We start from the raw sequence: 19034 nt of genomic DNA, 5'->3' as shown, positions 1-19034 counted from the left end.
TCTTCCTACTCCAAAAAATACTTAGACAGAAATACTTTAAATTGCCTTATCGAGCAATCTTTGTGAAAGTAAAGAAAAGTGATTATATATCTGCTCTGTGATTTGGATCCGCTCCTTAGTTGGGTTCTTCCTTGGCCCATGCTACACCATTTCACCAAGCTTCCTCTGCAAAGGTAAAATGTGATATAATAAAAGCGCTATCGGCAAAATTAAGATAGGATGTGTTTGTATTATTTGGTTTGTATTACGATAATCCTTCACTGTTACAAAGAACATAAGAGTCATTTTTTCGTTTCCTTTAACAGCAGCTTGAGAAGATAACATACTATGTTACACAACAAAAAGAGCAGACCAAAGAACTGCAGGCTTGTAAGGACAGTAGGAGTGAAATTAGGCTCCACACCACAGTGACTCCTACGTTTCTCTAGTCTAGTGCTACAAAACTACTATAATGTGAACATTGCAGGCCTTTAAAAAACGTTTTATCTATAATAAATGGATTTGTTAGGCTGCATTAGTTGAGTGTGTGTGGTGGAGATGGTTACATTTCTTCTTTGTAGGCCTACTGTTAAAGAGTGGATTTTTACCTTATTTTGTTTGTTGAGTTAGGCCTAATAATAGTCAGACCAAAACACTCCCTTCACGTGTACTATTGAGCGAATTTCCTACAAAACTTGAACGCATCATAAAATGTAGTTGGGTTATACCATAAGCAATCTGGCAGAGGGAGGATTCCAGACAAACTTCTAAACAATGGTACATGCCACTGCATATACTACCTCTAGTGGTCATTGCATATAGCTCAGTTATACCCTTTATATATACAGTCTATGGTTATACCCAGTACTTTTTTCATTTTTTTCCCAATCATATCAGATCACAACATCACGTATTGATATACTGTAGCTGGAATGCTGTGTGTAGTAGCAAACACAACTAAAACATATTTTATTTATTTGTATTTGTTTTGAATTTGGACTCAAACTATCTTTATGTGATGTACTGCAGACGATTGGTTGAAAATATAGGATAGATGTCAAGACCTATATTTAGTTTGCAAGGGACCGATTTTCTTTATTATATATAATTTTGTAATTGACATAGACACATTAGGAATTTAAGGAATACCTAAAACAGATATATTATATAATATAAATGTTGTTTTTGCAGTATGCCACTGCCACCACTAATCAGGCTTATTGGTTACATCTTACACAGATAAAGGATAAAGGTGATTGTGGCGTTATTGTTGCGGCTGCCAAACTTTGGAAATGTTTTTAAAGTATTTGTACAGTTTTAATACTATCATGTTGCTTTTCATTGTATGAGTCTTCCACATAAAGATGCCATAATAATAAAATGCCAACATATCCGTTTTTAAGCGTGCGCTTAAGACCTTCCTTTTTGATAAAGCTTATAGTTAGGGCTGATTAGATTCAGCCCCTAGTTTTGCTGCTATAGGCTTAGACTGTCGGGGGACACCTTACTTCTTCCTTCTGTCTGTCTGTACCTGTGTACTCTCATGTTCCGAATAACCCAGCTTCCCCCAAATGTCATTTTGGTGTCTATCTACACCGGGATCCTGAGTCGAGGCTGATCCTGTTGCTGCGGTCCTGTGTCCTGGATCCTGAGCACTGGATCCTGCATCTTGAGTCCTGGATCCTGAGTCCTGGATCCTGAGTCCTGAGTCCTAGATTTGAGTCCTGGATTTCGAGTCGTGGCTGAACCGGTCTCTGCGGTCCTGCCTGACTTTCATCATACTCCCCTGATGGCTCCCACAGGATTGTTGACATCCTTGTGGATTCATCTTCTTATTATAGACACATGCATTTCCAAACATTTGGTCTACCTCTTTCGTAAATGTATTATCTTTTCAATTTACACACGGCATCTATTGCACGTCTGTCCGTCCTGGGAGAGGGATCCCTCCTCTGTTGCTCTCCCTGAGGTTTCTCCCATTTTCCCTTTAAACTGTGGGTTTTCTCTGGAAGTTTTTCCTTGTACGATGTGAGGGTCTAAGGACAGAGGGTCTAAGGACAGAGGGTGTCGTATTGTCCTACTGATATTCTGTACAAACTGTGAAGTCCACTGAGACAAATGTAACATTTGTGATATTGGGCTATATAAATATAATAAACATTGATTGATTGATTGATTGATTGATATCAGATTCCAGGGTTGATGCCAGGAAGCAATTTACTTGTATACAAATAAAAAATCTGATGCAAGAGAATGAACATGTTTCTGGAAGGTGAAACAACACGGGGGTTCTCCAATGCAAAATGCTGTGAAGAATGTTGCCAACAAATGTGCGAACTGCCATAAGGTACATTGCTTTAGTCTGAAAAGAGCATTGTGTTAGGGAACTCATGATTATCATGTTCGATTTTAGCATTCCCACACAAAATGTGTTCATTTTTCAACAGAGCAAATGGGATTAATTACGGTATGGTGTATGGTGTGACAGCAGCACTGCTCACAGAGACATGCAGGATGCAGCCGCCTCTGTTTGCAGTGTTGCCTTCCTCCACAGCACCCAGAACCGTTGCCAAGCAACCCACATAGACTTACAGACAACTAATACTTGATGAGTGAATTCACTGCTGAAACTAAACCACCTTCATATATAAAAAAACAATAGAGACTTATATTAATTTTTCCAAGAGTTGTACATTTTTAGGAATTTACACTTTGTTATATGTTATTACAATTAAAATGTAGCAGAAGGCTAGCTTTTTATTATTATTTAAACAAATAGCAAGCACAAATAGCAAGATAAAATGTAAAGCGATTGGTATGTTGTTTTTAGTAAACTTAACTCAAACAGGAGTAAGTGGTTTATTTATTGTGAACTATTTTCAGCAGTGGACAATACACATTTGGTACTCTAGTCTAAATGTATGTGGGATTGAATACACGGTAATGAAGGGATAACCAGTAACCACCAGATTTGTAGCTTTATCAGGATGTAGCTATATAGATAATAATGTTCTGCTGTATGATCATTTATGGTTACGGAGATACGGGTAGTGTTTCAAAAAATTCCAATCCAAATGTTTTAAAAGGATTTGTTGGTTTTGTGGTGAACTGACTTGTTGATGATATACTTTTTTTTAAAGGCATTTAACTCTAAATGATCAGTTTGTGTGTGACCTGAGTGTCTTACCTCCAGGGATGAAGGGTTTGCAAGGGGCTGCAGGGACTGCAGGGGCTGCATGGACTCAGAAGAGTGGGGCTCTGGCATGTAGGCGACAAACTGTAAAAAAAACATGGATTAGTGCGCTGACGCAGCACAGGAGGAGCAGGCTGGCGTCTGTCATCAGTCAGCAGCAGAGCTTTGGTTGAGGGTTAGAGGTGGATTTTTGCTCTAGTTGGCTGTCATAAACAGCAGAGGGTGACAGACACCTGCAATATTTGTTGCAAGGTGGCAGGATGCAACACTGCATCTGATTGGTCAGATTCTAACCTCTCAGGAACTCTTCCACCATGGGAAGTGGGCAGCTGGGTGACAACACACCAGAACGGAAGTATCATCGTCCAACATGTGTTTACTTAACATCTAATGCATCCTTTAACAGTGTTAGGGAGTGTCTGCTATATGGCAACACACACATGTTATGAAGTATAGGCTTGATTTCCAAAGAAGATTAAACCTTAAAGAAAATCCTCAAACTGTATTTTCTAAGATAAATACTTTATACCATTTAACATCTTAGTGCTCTATCTTTGCATCAAAATATGCACGCTCAGCCATCCTAAGGTCTGCATCTTCCTTGTGCTGACCAAGCGCAGAAGCTGCTTTCTATTGATTTCACTGCTCATAAGCTCTGCCTTGTGGGCTCCACAGTGCTGCGATTGTACCAGTGCTAAACACAGCACTGGCTACCAAAGCACTAATGAACGTGTTGTCATAGTAATGCAGTGAGAATGGTAAAAACAACTCCTTGCACGAAGACTCCTAATACTGTAGTGTCGGCTCATAACTACAAAACACATGCAACTCATTACGTCGTATTTCATCTTAACACATTGTCTCTTTCAGACCCTTAAACCAAAGCTCTCGGTGGTGCTTGAGTGAGTAATGGCCCCTCATTTCCATTTGGTCTGCGCTTCATCGACACTCCTGCCCAGAGTGTAAACTGAGAAAAGAACATCTCAAATTGACTAATTGGTGACATTTACACTGAATTTCTGATCTGCACAGATGTTTAGGCATCCTCTGAAATTAAGAAGCAACAATGAAAGGATTTCCTTTAATGCCAAAATAAAAATCATAACAAGCAATTGCAGGAATGCATTCAGAAGTATCTGCACCTTCTAAAAGGTATCGTGGCATCTCAGTTATAGAGTAAAATATTTTGCAGGAAAGTTAATGTAAATAGGCCCACTTGCAATGCACACGTTTTTGTATAAGTAAGTCTGAATACAAACAGCAATGTGATGCCATGGTAGCAAGCCGCTGTGTGTATGGACTGATGCCCCCATCAACAGCAACCAGTAAAACCCTGAGCCCCTCCCTGCGTGCAGAGCGTGAAACCTCCTCTGTATCTCTGCGCGGGAGCAGCTAAGTGCCTAAAAATGAAAATACATGTAAAAAACAGGCAGTGCATGCTCTGCTGAGATAATCCACTGAGGAGGCTGATGGATGGATCAGAGAATGGGGATGTAAGCAGGGAGCTCCTACGCCTTATGGATCACCATCTAGTGGGCAGCAGGTACCCCCCCTCTTTCTTCATAAAAAAAAGGCTATATTCACTCTGTAGGAAGAAGGAAGAGTGGGCGGACATAAGACTGCAGCCATGTCCTTTGATCGAGAAAGGATTCACAGATTGGCAATTATGAGGAAATAAAATATCTGTTCTCCTAAAGAGCCATTTGTCCATCTTGGTGCTGTGAGGGGGAGCATGTGATTCATGCAGGAATCATGGACTTCATGTGAGATAAAAAAAAAAGGAGACAATAGAGCTTGGAGAACACAAAACATCACAAGGACATAATTCACACCAAGGAGCTTTACCTGAAGAGCTAATCAATACATTTGGTCTGATTAAAGATCTGTAAAAACTTATAATAGTAGTACCACAGACAAATCAACTGCTGACTAAAACTTATAAAAGAAGTAACTCATCATTAAAGTTCCCTTTTGTTTCAGTAGTTTTGCAGTTTTAACTAGACATGTGCAAACATAGTTACACTTCAAAGATGGAAAGCTCCATTTCTGTACATCCAGTGGGGTTTAAACATTAACACGCAGGCAGTGAAACTGACAAATTACAGCCTTTACTGTTAGTTTTACTGATAACGTGGATAATACTTAGATTTTTAATAAGAAACAAGGAATGGATGCGACACCTGTAACTCATTTAAACTGCAACCATGCGTGTAAACATTCAAAATACACGAGTAAACTTCGAATGATGAAGCCTCAGGCAAATGCCATCATCCTGGGAGAAAACATGAGAGACTATTTGCATTTCCATCTGACTCAACTGCTGTTTTGATCTCACAGCATTTTGAGGTTGTTCATGATGGTTTCAAGAGCAACCACTTTGTAAAAAGTCTGATTGTTGACAGTGGAGTACGCACCAAGGCTACATAAATGATTTCACTTATTACAACTCTTAAAAAGGCAACATTTTCATATGGCAGTTTGCGGTTTGACACCTGCAGCAGAAGATGAGATTAAAAAGCAGAACTTACTCCAGAGTCAGGGAGGGGATCTTCAGTTTATCTCGCCTTGACTTCATTCTTGTTGATCTTCAAGAGGGGTCTTCGCTCACCACAGCGCGGCACAAGGCGCTCTCACGGCCGGTTTCCAGACACTCATCGCTGCGTTGGGTGACTAAAAATAACCCTTTACCAGAGTATCGTTTATCAGCAGCTTCAGCGGATTCCGTGGCGATTTGTTTTCCCCCGTGTGACGAGACAGGCTCCGGCTAAACGCAGTTACTAAAACAAATGACTTGCACAGGCAGTTTTGCGCGTCTCGCTTCTCCTCTGTCCCCAAGGCGCACTAGAGAGCGACTGGCACACAACCGAGGGAGCGACGGGTCACCACTAACCTCCATGTGACTGGTGGGGAGGGAGGGAGGGAGAAAGAGGGAGTCTATTTGGAGGAAAAATCAATTTGGGAGGCTATAGTGACAGTCAACACTGGTGAGGTTGGGTGAGGACGGTCGTTGTTGTAATGAACCAACCAACCTGATGATTGTTATCAGAAAGAAAGAGAGTACTTTTTAAATTAATTTGTTTAAACAATGTCCTATCATAATGAAATAAGCAAATCTACTTGATGCCCCATGCTAATTATCAATATTGACACGACGCCAAAATAAAAAAATTCACCTGTGTTGTTTGATGAGATGTCTGCTTCATATATGACTATTATTTATCTCTCTATGTGCTCTGAAACAAAATCAAGCAGAGCCGTGAAAACTGGCAGACTGCTGTTCGTGATGAGGCTGGGGAATACCTCTGACAGCTGCCACACATGATGCTTCTCATACCGTGTGTGTGTGTGTGTGTGTGTGTGTGTGTGTGTGTGTGTGTGTGTGTGTGTGTGTGTGTGTGTGTGTGTGTGTGTGTGTGTGTGTGTGTGTGTGTGTAGGCAAGTATTACTGCTAACACAAAGTTTCCCCGATCGTACTTCAAATGGAAAACCCTCTAAACCTTTTCACAGATGTTATCTAATCAGTATCAGAATCAGAATACCTTTATTCGTCCCACAGAGGGGACATTTGCATCTGTTAGAGCAAGAAAATAGCCAAAGACAGCTTAATATTAACTAAAAAAGCATGCATAAAGATAACAAAATAAAAAATACATTACACAACACAATTATACAAAATACACATGTAACAGTTATCTTTATACATTAATTTCAACAACAAGATAAGGTTGATCAACAATTAACATCAAAGTGTTTTGCCATAAGGACAGGTTTTGTGTTTTTCTTTTTTATCCATCCAGTTTTTAATATGGGGGGGTGATGTTATTATTTGCACCCCAGATTTCTTTCTATGGAATGCCTGCATCTCCAATGGCAACCACTGACTGCGATGGCACCAGTGTCTTCCTGGTTGCTAGGGAGCTGGTGATGGTTTCTCCCGCTGCTAGGATATGAGTGTGATCCAAGTACTGCAATAGTGACCAACTAGCAGGTTCATACACACATCACTTTACATTTACCTGACACTTGTATCCAGAGTGACTTACAGTAACTGTAGTGAGGAAACAAATCAAACGCAATGGCTGTGGAATGTGTACACTTTCTGCAGTCTGTTATCAATAAGGAACATTTTTACATTGCAATAAATGGTGGCCAGTTGTTTGTTACATACGTAACATTGTCATATCGCCAATATGAACTTTTAAGCTGACAGTTACAGACAGATCACATCATTTTCATCAGTATCCTACAACTCCAGTGAGCTTTTCAGAGCAAAAGTTGATGAAAAATGTAAAGCTCTTGTCTGGAAACGTATACCATTGCTTGGACACAACACCACCTAAAGTCGTTTTGGTTACATTTGGCTTGAAAAAATGTGACTGTGAGATGGCTGATCTGGATTTGTGTGGCTGTGTGTGTGTGTGTGTGTGTGTGTGTGTGTGTGTGTGTGTGTGTGTGTGTGTGTGTGTGTGTGTGTGTGTGCGTGCGTGCGTGCATGCGTGTGTGTGTGTGTGTGTGTGTGCGCGTGCGTGCGTGCGTGTGTGTGTGTGTGTGTGTGTGCGTGCGTGTGTGGGTGAGTGTGTAATTGCTTGGTAATTGTTTTGTTAGAGCACTATTTAATAGCAGTCGGTTTCTCAGTTACCATGGCGATTAGGGCTTTCCTGCTCTTCCCTCCCCTTCAGTGTGTGTGTGTGTGTGTGTGTGTGTGTGTGTGTGTGTGTGTGTGTGTGTGTGTGTGTGTGTGTGTGTGTGTGTACATCCTCCAATCTCTGCAGTGTGAGTGAAACACCATTTCAAAAATGTCCCTCAGCAAATGGCAGCGCAGTCAGATTTTAGGTTGTGCTTTTAATCTAGTGATGTGCAGTGTTTTCACATTACATCATGTTTTGTTTTGTCTGCTCTGCTCACCCATAAAAAGTAAACTGTGGTACACTTCTGAAGATTAGGATTGCAAAGTGAAAGTTGGTCCACATAATGTACATCTTTCGGATGATGGCCAAAGTTACAAGGGGGTGTTCAAAATCTGCCAGCTCTGCCAGATTCAGAAGCATTTTCACTTGATAGGCCCAGATTAAAGTGCTTTTGTTTGGTCGAACAAAAAGGTCATAACTAACATCAGTGTGATTTTTGTGAGATTATGACCATCCTGGTCAAAGTTACGGGTGGTTGCCAAATCTGGAAGCAATAACACCAGCTCTGCCAGATTTAGAAGTTCACCTACCATTTTATACACCATGAATCCACAGTAAAATGGTTTTGTTATAATCATAATAATACTAATTATTGGGATTATAATAGGTCCTCCGCTCCGACTCTGTTGTTGCTCTAGCCCTAATAATGTAGAAATCCTTTTTGAAAGGTTCCCACAGAAACTCAGAAAAAGGCTCTCTGGGTAAGTGTGAGGCTCATAGATAAACCATTTCAAACACAGATATTGAAGGCTTTAATAACAAGTGAGTGGCAAGAATCACAGTACAACAAAACCTGAGCAACAAGAGGTGAGGCATTGTATTAGTTAATGTGGCTGCAACAGAGATAAAAAGGAGAGCATATAGGGATTGACAGCATGGAAAGGACAAATAACTCATGCACCCATCATGACTAATGCTAACCAGAGTATATTAACAGTATGCAAATGCTCTATGCTAATCAAAGGATAGTAACAGCCTAGGGAAACACCTTATACAAAACAGGGAAAGCTTGTCATCTAAAACTACCCAAGGCCTTTTCTTTTTCTCACCTGCTTCTGAAAGCATGATGTTTACACTGCCCAGTAGTATCCATTTAAGGGTTGATTTGTCAATGTCAACCTTTACTGCAATACAATAATGCTTCCCGGTTGTAAAAGGGACCTTCACATGAGTAAATGTCTCAGCAATGTAAGATAAACGCATGCAGTGCAGTGAAGATGCCTCTTCTGATGACTATAATAATGGCTCCAGCCTTCAGCTGAGACACTGAAAGCACTTCACCCTGAGGCCTTCACTCACTTCTTCATTGATTCTATTACAAAACTATTGAAACCTACTGTATTTGCTGCAAATGTTATGTAAAGTTAGTTTTCAAATGGATACCACATCATTAAAAGCTGATGAAAAGCATGTAAACGCAAATTGTATTTAACTAGAGAATTTATGTAATAATGTTAAATATTTTTTTAAATGAGCAGCAACAAGAGAAACACGTTCACCTCAGTAATTAATCAAGAAATATCACAAAAAGGCTGTTTTATTGTGGTTGGATAATAAAAGCAGCACAAAACATGGTGTAAGAGGTGCAGGGGAAATCATTTCAATAAACTGTGATGCAGGAAATGCGAGATAACATCACAGGGGAAGCGAGCGGCAATAAGTGTGAGCATCTATGTTTCTGCATGAGTCTGAGAGTGTGAGAGAGAAAAGGGAGGTGCGATCACGTGTCTGTGTTTTGTGAGTTTGCATCGTACCATTCAGCCCACAAGGTGGCATAGAAATACAATGATAAGAATGGAATTATCACATTTGTTTCTCAAGCAACAGCGTCAGAAATGTACAAACCTAAATTACAATGTCGTTTCTGTAGCAGACAGAAAACTACTTTAGCTCATGATAAATCAGCAAGGCAAAGCACAACAGACTTTGACCTCATTGACTTTGAGTCAAAACAAAGTAAATGTTTTTACTGTCAGGAAAGCATCAGTTTATCTGTTTAAAATCCTGATTGATGTTTTGAATGAGTTGTTTCATAAATAACTTGTTTTAACTTTAGGGCCCACTGTGAATAGGTTAACATTTCAACTAAGAAATATTGCTTCCCCAGTTGATTATTTACATTCAGACAATGATCTTTGGTATTAGAAGTTTTCTGACAGTTTAGGTTTAAATATGCAATGAGACAATAATTTGTACAGCACCAGTCAGTGTCACTGTTTTTCTTTTTGTCCCCCCTACGACCCCCTTCCTATTGCAAAGCGTCCTTGTGTCTTTAATTGCGCACAACAGTAAAATTAGTGCATAAAGAAAAATATCTGCTTTTGTGTCATTTCTGAAAAATAATTTACAATATTTTTATGGTTAAAGTCAGCAAACATTGGGGGTCCTGATTTACAAAAATGAATCAAATCGGTGTATTTGTCTTTTTGTTTCTATAAGGAAGCTGCGGGCTGCCACTGTGAACATTTCAAAGCCCTCCAACATGGCTGTGATTGACAGGAGGGGCATGACATCACCTAAGTGTGTGCCCCTCGGAGCTGAGTCATCATCTTTAGTGGTTAAAGACACGGGGTCTTCCTGTGCAGTGATACTGTGGAAAGTGAGAACAGATGCTGACCAGCAACTACAGAAACCACTGAAACTAAACATCCTACAAAGGAATGAAGGAATCCCCCTCTGATACATGCAGTTTTGTCTAAAAGTCATACAATTGTGACTTCAAAGACCCCCACTTCCTCTTGTGTGGTTGAAGTGTCACATTGTGTGTGTGTGTGTGTGTATATATGTGTGTGTTGATTTTCATTGATGGAGCCATTAGCATAGTAATATTTGATAGCACTTTATAATTCTATGTAGCCTGCTGATTGTTTTTGTAATGAATAAAAAAGAAGGTTAGATGTAGTTTATTTAGTTGGAATGCTGATACAGCATTCCAACTATCCGTTCTTCGACGCACGAAATTCTTTATTATTATTCCGCCGGGATTTTGCACCTCTTCTGCTCCCACATTCCACATTGCAGAAACTCCGTTCAAACATCAAAACGTTCAGCTCGGTCGGGAATCGATGGCTATTACTTTTTTCATTCATAACTTTCATAATTTCAGAGATACATCCCATCATTTATCACATTTTTAACATGGAAGTCAATGGAGAAATTCTTCATGCGACTTCAACTGCTAACTGTTCATTCATACTTTCACTCAGAAACCTCATTCCAACTTTAAAATGTTACACATCTTTCTGACATTACTCGTGTAACACAACTTTTAAATCTGATTCTTACTTTTAGAGATATTAAACATTGTTCAGACCTTGGTAAAGAGGCCTTCTTCAGATTTTAACATTAACTAGAGTGCGTGATGTCACAGCTTGAAATTTGCCTTCATATATTTTTTTTAACTTGCCATAATTCCCAAACCCTACATTCCTGAGACATAATTGTTCATGACAAACGTAGGAAAACATCTCGTATTTTGAAAAATGACAAATAATTAAGTAAAAATAATTAAACAAAATGCCTCTTGAGGGCATGAAGTGACAAACACTTTCAACATGTCTCCATTAAAGCCCATTGTAATTTCAGGCTGATATTTCCTCACAGCAGCAGCCGCACACCTTTAGTTAATTTGCCAAAAAGGCCACATTATTGACCCGAAAGTAGGCTACACAAAAAGCACACTTCAGATACTCAAGGTCCTTGAGATGCTTCACGCTTTGAAATTTCACCGATATCTGTTACGGTTCTTCAACAAAACGTTCACATGTAAGAGGTTTATCTCTCATTCAGAACAATGCAAATGCTCTCCTCTCACTGATTACTGCAGGTTGACATGTCGTTAGCTCAAATATAAACACCTGTGTCATGGAACACGATGATGTCATAACTCCAACTGACATGCTCAGAGCAGCAGACTTCAGATAATGGTTAACACAGCTCTACATCAAATCTGATGTTATGTAATGTGGTGTTACTATGGCAACGCATCTCTCACCATAAAACAGCAGCAGACTTCAGATAATGGTTAATGGTCCTGCCCTCAACAGCTCTACGTCAATTATGGAGTGTCATCATATGCCGTTTCCATGGAAACGCATCCCTCACCATAAAACACGATGTCGCTGTAACCCAAACTTCTTGTATATCACCGGTCCATGCCTCAACAGCTCTACGCCAAATCTGAGATCTCACCATAGGCTGTTGCCATGGAAACGCATCCCTCGCCATAAAACATGATGTTGTCGTGATACCTATGCAAATGGTCTAAAACAGCAACAGACTTCAGATAATGGAAACCTGTTAAGCCAGAGAGACCCCGGTACCGGGGCACTGCTGCAACATCTTGCAGGAAACAGTGTCTGAGGGCATGTTCATTTAATACTATGAATGTTTTATATCCATGTAACGAGAAGAAACTCATCTAACTGATCATTGTAATTACTCAACCCCCATTTCCACCCAAATCACCTCAGAGGTGGAGTTTTTTTTGCTAAACCTCTCTAAAAAGGTCAAATGTCACTTGTTTTGCCTGTATCAATCTTGATACAGGGTACTTATTATATGTTGTACTTTGGATTCCTAAAGCTTTTAGTCTACCTTACCATCATCCAAGGGTAGTTTTAAGTAAAAAAGAATTTTTGGACGGACACTATAATTTACAGTTTTTTACTATGTTCAATCTGAATTTTCTTTAAAATAAAAAACATCTATATTGATTCTGACTTTTCTACATCCAACTCACAGGTTAACCATTACTTTGAGAAAAAAGATTTTTAATAATTAATAATTTAACCCTTTTAGAAGGGAAGATATGGTCATTTGTTCTGGGAATGTCATTTTCGAGCCTGAGACCTGAAAAACAGGCTCAGGGTTGAGCTGTTGAGGCATGGACCGGTGATATACAAGCGAAGTTAGGGGACGATCGGACGGTGTCCATTGGAGTTACAGCGACATCATGTTTCATGGCGAGGGATGCGTTTCCATGGAAACGGCATATGATGACACCCCATAATTGACATAGAGCTGTTGAGGGCCGGCCAGTTTTCTCATAACCTCAGTGAAAATGCTCCAAACGGCCCAAAACTTCACAGGATTGGTAACGGTGCAGCCATCAACGCACCTAAGCGTATTATGGGATGTCATCAAATGCCATTGGCATGGCGACAGATCATTCGCCATCAAGTTAGTTCAAAGGTTTGCAGTTCAAATAATCTGCTGCTTTTCCAAGCCTTTTTACTTTCTTTTCTTCTCTCATCACACATTCAAGCCCCCAGTGTTCATGTATCATTTCAATCTAAATTCTTCACTTTCTTCTTACACATTACATTTCAGCATAGCAATTACATTTTCAGCATAAAGCATTCCCACTAACAATTTCTTCAGGAATTACATTCTCTAGTTCGTATTGTTTACTTATTGAAGTGAGTGACAAAAAACTATTGCAAGTAACAACAATGCTAATTCAAAGAAGGAATCTGATTGTTAAATCCTTTAATCTTATGATCTTAGGTAACATGGACATTGAGAAGTTGCTGTTGACTTTCTTCAAAGTATTTAATTAAAAAAAAGCTTATACAGGCTATGAGTACAGTTACCTTACACACGGTGATCTATGAGACTGTTTTCTGTGAGTAAAATTTCACTCAAAACTTAAAAGAAACAATTTGCTCTTCCTGAAATCCCACACATTAAGTGTGCGACTTCCTCCTCGGCTGAGCTCCTCACCGCCTGCATCACATGTCTATGAACCTCTTCGTAGACTTCCGTTACAGGAGGTGCTTCTGGTGCTGTTGGTAGATAAATGGTGTTTGTGCTAGTTCCTGTCAACTGTTTCCTCCGCTCAGGCACCAAACGTTGGTAGAAATATCAAACTGTCAGCTCATATAAATCAGAAATAGTCTAGAGCCAAAACACTGGCCTGCCAGCAACACAGCTCCTCTGCCATGGTTAACAACATCATGTCAAAGCCTCTTGGGTTAGTTCTGATCCTCACAGCTCACATGGTGTTCAACGGTAAGCTGTCTTCTTCTCCTGGTTGATGTTTTACACTTTTGTTGGCTTTCACCTGCTTTTGTTTCATTGTTATTGCTCTCTGTGAAATATTTGTATTTCTTCTGCTAGAATTGTATTGCCTACAACACGCTTGATAATGCTGTTAATAATAACACACAGTTATGGAAATGTTGTCCTGAGATTATGCGTTCCCAGTTTGGTGTTTGTTGTTGTTTTACCACTGCACATTTAGCACCATAAAAAGGGACATGGGAAATCAGATAATACAAATAAATAAAGTAATACATATTTATTTAAACCTTTTTTTAAGTAAAACTGATTCTGGCTCATGTGTATGCTATAATGACAGACAGGATGCATGGTTAGTGCACGGGTTAGTGTGGGTGGTAATGTACAGGAAATATCCTTTAGGTTTTATTCAGCATCAGGAGATCTTTAAGCTTATTATTAAATGAAATGACATCCTGACATGTTAACACAACACATAACACGTACTGAGACTTTACAAGAAATTATAAACAGATATAAAATATGTAATGTCTTAATATTTTTGCTTCTAATAGGTGGACTACTGCCAACAAAATTGAAATACTGCACTTTGCACTTTGAAAAAAACCAAAAATAATAATTAATTTATAAGGTATAAAAAACTGAAATACCAAGATGTTCATGAACATAGATATGTTTTGACTACAGATAGGAATAATTATATTGTAGCTAAAGTTATTGGCTATCTTGCCAGCTAAATTTCACTCCAAATGATGTTTGACGTGTGCACTGTATAGGCCACAGATTAATAAACTATAGTGCAGTTACACATTACTTTTATAAGTCAAATAATATTTTTTTTCTCATGCTCATTCAGGGTTTTGCTGCCATACAGGGCTGAGCCAAAATAAGATCACGGGGAGCCTCGGCGACAACATCACCCTTGAATTCTCATTTAACTTCAGTGTCACTACAGGTTTTGGGATTTATAAAAAAAAAAAACTCAACAGACGAAGGACAAAAGATTGCTGGGTATTTACGTGGCAAAAAAGAAGGCAATCTTACAGTCTACCCTAAAAATATGTCTGTCTGTTTTGAAATTACAAATCTCAGTCTAAGTCAAAAAGGAATTTACTGGGCCAGTTTGTATGTGGACGGCATCCCCAAAAAAAGTATAAGGAAAGAGCTGGATGTCCGAGTGGAGAACAGAAGCACGGGTAAGATTTCTGAACCACATGTAATGGCAATATCCAATATTGTGATACTTTAGTCAGTACATGGCTGACTGACTATCAGACCAATATTGTCTTCATCACATTTCAAATTTGGAAAAAAGTACTGACATTCATTTACATGATGCTAGTTTTTGTTTTATCATGGACATTATGAAAATAAGAGCTTGCATTTTCATTTTTGCTCAAATCAAAGACACTATTTCGAAAAATATAATTATAGGAATTTCAATGGAACATACAGCAATTTAGTGTATTTTAAACAATTATGATGTATATTTAATAATGTATGTCATAGTGGTAAGATTTGTTTTTTCCTGTATTGATATGAGTGTTTATTCATTTCCTTTCAACACCTACAGTAACTCCAAAACCAACTAACATCACATTGATTGAAGACAGTGGAAGTGCCGGAATGTCCTTCTCTCCATTCCTCGCTGTCCTTTTGGTTTCATCTGTTGTGCTGTTGGCTGCAGTTCTTCCCTTGTTGATCTGGTGTATCTTGAAACACAAAGGTATTGAAATTGACTGTGCATCAGTACTTTTCCTCTCTGCATATGTTTTACTTGTCTGCCATAACTTAACATTTCAGTATCTCAGGGTTGTAACACTGACCGCAGTTTTCATGTAATGTTGCTACAACAGTAATTCAAACTAATCTCAGATGGCACAGAAGTGACAGCTGAATTATGAAATTATGAAATAAAATGTCATTGATGGACCGTTAAGTTTCCTTTAAGACAGTCATCGTTAAACTTCCTGTTTGAAACGTGCAGTATTTTTTCAAGAGAGGAAAGAAGAATATTTGTTATCTGTGGAAAAAAATTGCAATTGTGTGGTAAGATGCTAAAAAATGCGAGCAAGGTTGCAGTTTCACATCCTTTGATACACAATGATTCACGGCTTTTGAAGAACTTCCTCCTCCAGTTCCTGCACATGTCTACTATCACAAAGGGATGGGTGGAAAAAATGCATTATTTGTTCACTACCAAAGTGCTTTCACTTCAGATACAAACGCCTTTGCCCTACTTAGTTAGGAACATTGACTCTTTTAAATTTTTCGACAGCCTCTGCAACTTCAGAAAACCACACTTAATTATTTCCCGTGCATGTATACAAATGCAGCTTTTTGCTGACGGTGCGATCCTGTACCATGTCATGCTAACCTCGCCTAACCATTGTCCACAGATTTATGGGCTCAGAACAGTCTCATAATACACACATGTACACAGAAGGATTCACACTTGTATTTCATGATCCGCAAAAGGATTCACACTTGTGTTTTTCAATGCACACACAAATGTGTTCCGTTTCATATAGGCCTACATGTAAATAAAATCCAAATACAGAAAAAAGTTTTACATAATGTATTGTTGATCCTCACATATTAGTTTTCCGTTTGAAACCTCTGCACCGACAAACACAAACCGCTTTCTGTGCACGGATCGCTGTGCATTCGTGTGTGGGTTTTTTGAGACTCCCCTGACGCTCACCCGATTCGTACTTGTAATTTTTACTATCTATAGCCAATCCGATGTCTCCTAAATTCTAAGCCAATCACATGGACGCGCCCCCACGAGGGTAGATTTTTTGCGTTCATGACGTAGCGCTTCGTGTACGCATTTTGCGCTGTCCGGAGCTGACAGGTCCATGGAGCCTGCCTGCAGGCGCTAATCTCAGTACAGCGCCACTTTCCGAACAGGAAATGCACGCAAATACAAGCCTTTATATTATTAAGGTACAGCGCCACTTTCCGAAACATTGATGAATGCTTGTGTACACAAAAACGGCAGGCAAAACCGTTTTAAAAATGTGTGTTTCCTGTATGGCGAATACAGCTGCTTTATTTATGTCTGTATGAAGTTATTGTGAGTGTGAAGGGAGCAGCTACAGGTTAGCTTAGCCTAATCGATCAGTGCACTACGAAGCCAGTGCTACAGTGAACTGTCAACGGGGGGAGCCCTGCCGGTCATTATCGGCCGATATTCACTCTTAATAGTTTGATCGGTGCTCTCTATAAAGGCCGATCAGGAGAGCTGGATCTGATCGATATGGACATAAACGCGAGTGAAGTATAACCGGACGCGAGTCAGACCAAGACACGCAGCTCTGCATGATCACCTGATGCTCCGCCCTCTGTTTAGCGAGCTGACCGGACAGCGCAAAATGCGTATGAAATGTCATGAACGCATGAAATGATACCCTCGTGGGGGCGCGCTCATGTGATTGAGAAGACATCTGATTGGCTATAGATAGAAAAAATTACAAGTACGAATCGGGGTGAGCGTCAGGGGAGTCTCAAAAAACCCACACACGAATGCACAGCGATCCATGCACAGAAAGCGGTTTGTGTTTGCAGGATCAAAAATATATATGTAAAACTTGTTTCTGTATTTGGATTTTATGTACATGATTTTAACACATTTGTATGTGCATTGAAAAACACAAGTGTGAATCAGGAAATACAAGTGTGAATCCTTTTGCGGATCATGAAATACAAGCGTGAATCCTTCTGTGTGCATGTGTGTATTATGAGACTGTTCTGAGCCCATACAGATTGGGCTATGAGTCTTAAATTATCACACCTCTGCACATTTACAGATGTTTGTGTATTGTTCTCATTTACAAGCTTAGATATCCAAGATAACAGCCTATTTGGCATTCTAAAGCTTGTACCAAAGTTTGTCTGTGTTTGAGAGATAAAAGCAAAATAAATAAGAATAATAATGTCATACTTATTCAAACCATAGAGATGAATGAATAGATTTGAGTTAGTCATCAATATGTATCACTAAAATACAAAAACAAAAAAGCTGTTATAGAGTTTCAATTGATGTCATGACACTTTTACTGGTATTACCATTTTTTAGGAAGAAGATTGATAAAACTCTCATGTCTGTGTATTAGTTTAGATTTGTAGTCAGGAGACTATTATTTTAGTTATAGCATAAGTACTTGAGACAGGGGGAAACAGCCGGACAGGTTTTGTGAAAATTAAAGAATATATATATCTTGTTTGTTTGATTTGTACAAACTGAATAAAATTAAAGCAAGCTACATATTTATTTTACTATTAACATATTTGTTTTGCCTCCTGCTCTTTCTTTCTCAGCTCTATTAAGATTTTCTACCCTTTCACATGATTTAAAATGTCCGACATTATAACACAGCAACATGTTTATCAGTGGTAAATACAAAACCATGTTTTGCACAGTGAACAAACTAAAGCTTTGACTTTAATTAATGTATTAAGTCAACAAATGTCACATAACTGTATTAGGTTAGTTATAAATGTAATATTATTTCTTACAACACATTTATAGATTTATATGAAATAATGTTGACATAATACATTTAATTAAAGTCAACCTTCCATTTTTTTCTTTTTTTCAAGTTGATTATTTTCCTGCCTCAATAGTTCACAGACTTTGCTTCCTCCACAGATAAACAACCAGCACCAGCACAACAAAGCTCTAACCCCACAGCACAGGTCAGACCACGCTCATCTCTTCCCTTCTTTAAAATCTCAAAAATAAAACATCTGAAGAAATTCTTTAACTTTACGATCTTCTTTCACAGGAAACAGTTGCAAGCATTGTGCCTGCACCTCCTCTGGTCTACAGCGTCCTGGACTTTCCCAAAAGAACTTCAGCAGTTATGGAGATGAATTCAAGTCAAACAGAGTACGCTGCCATCAGTTATCTCCCAGAGAAGAGACAAGGGTGACCTGCAGATGAATGTAAGCCAGGCGGCCTCTCTTGGTTTGGCTATACAGATGCTTATATGAATGTATTTTAACAGCACAATGACGAATCCTCACAGTCTGTATGCCCATTGTCATAATTTACAAGCAAAACAGGTCATGAGGGGAAGAGTCTCTTTGGTCGTGAGTATTGAGGTGTCCCTTTTGTTTTTGGTGGTCGTAAGATTCAAATGTTCATA

The 19034-nt window shown here is 39.1% G+C and overlaps 1 protein-coding gene across 4 annotated transcripts in view; it reads right to left on the bottom strand.

Annotated features, from left to right (window-relative positions):
- mast3b (microtubule associated serine/threonine kinase 3b) overlaps positions 1-6048 on the bottom strand; it is a 57339-nt gene extending 51291 nt beyond the window's left edge. For 2 of the 4 annotated variants that reach the window (XM_034213167.1, XM_034213170.1), the window contains exons 1-2: positions 5701-6048; positions 3167-3256 (exon numbers count right to left, since the gene is read on the bottom strand). In XM_034213167.1, coding sequence (XP_034069058.1) covers positions 3167-3256; positions 5701-5747 — 137 coding nt within the window. In that variant the 5' untranslated portion in view covers positions 5748-6048. The remainder of the gene's footprint in view (positions 1-3166; positions 3257-5700) is intronic. The other 2 variants (XM_034213168.1, XM_034213169.1) reach the window with 1 other exon arrangement.
- Positions 6049-19034: the final 12986 nt, after the last annotated feature.

The sequence above is a fragment of the Gymnodraco acuticeps genome, unplaced genomic scaffold, assembly GCF_902827175.1.
Source record: "Gymnodraco acuticeps unplaced genomic scaffold, fGymAcu1.1, whole genome shotgun sequence".
In the NCBI taxonomy this organism is placed as follows: Eukaryota; Metazoa; Chordata; class Actinopteri; order Perciformes; family Bathydraconidae; genus Gymnodraco; species Gymnodraco acuticeps.
The sequence above is the reverse complement of the archived record's forward strand: the minus strand, read 5'-3'. Positions and strand labels throughout refer to the sequence as shown.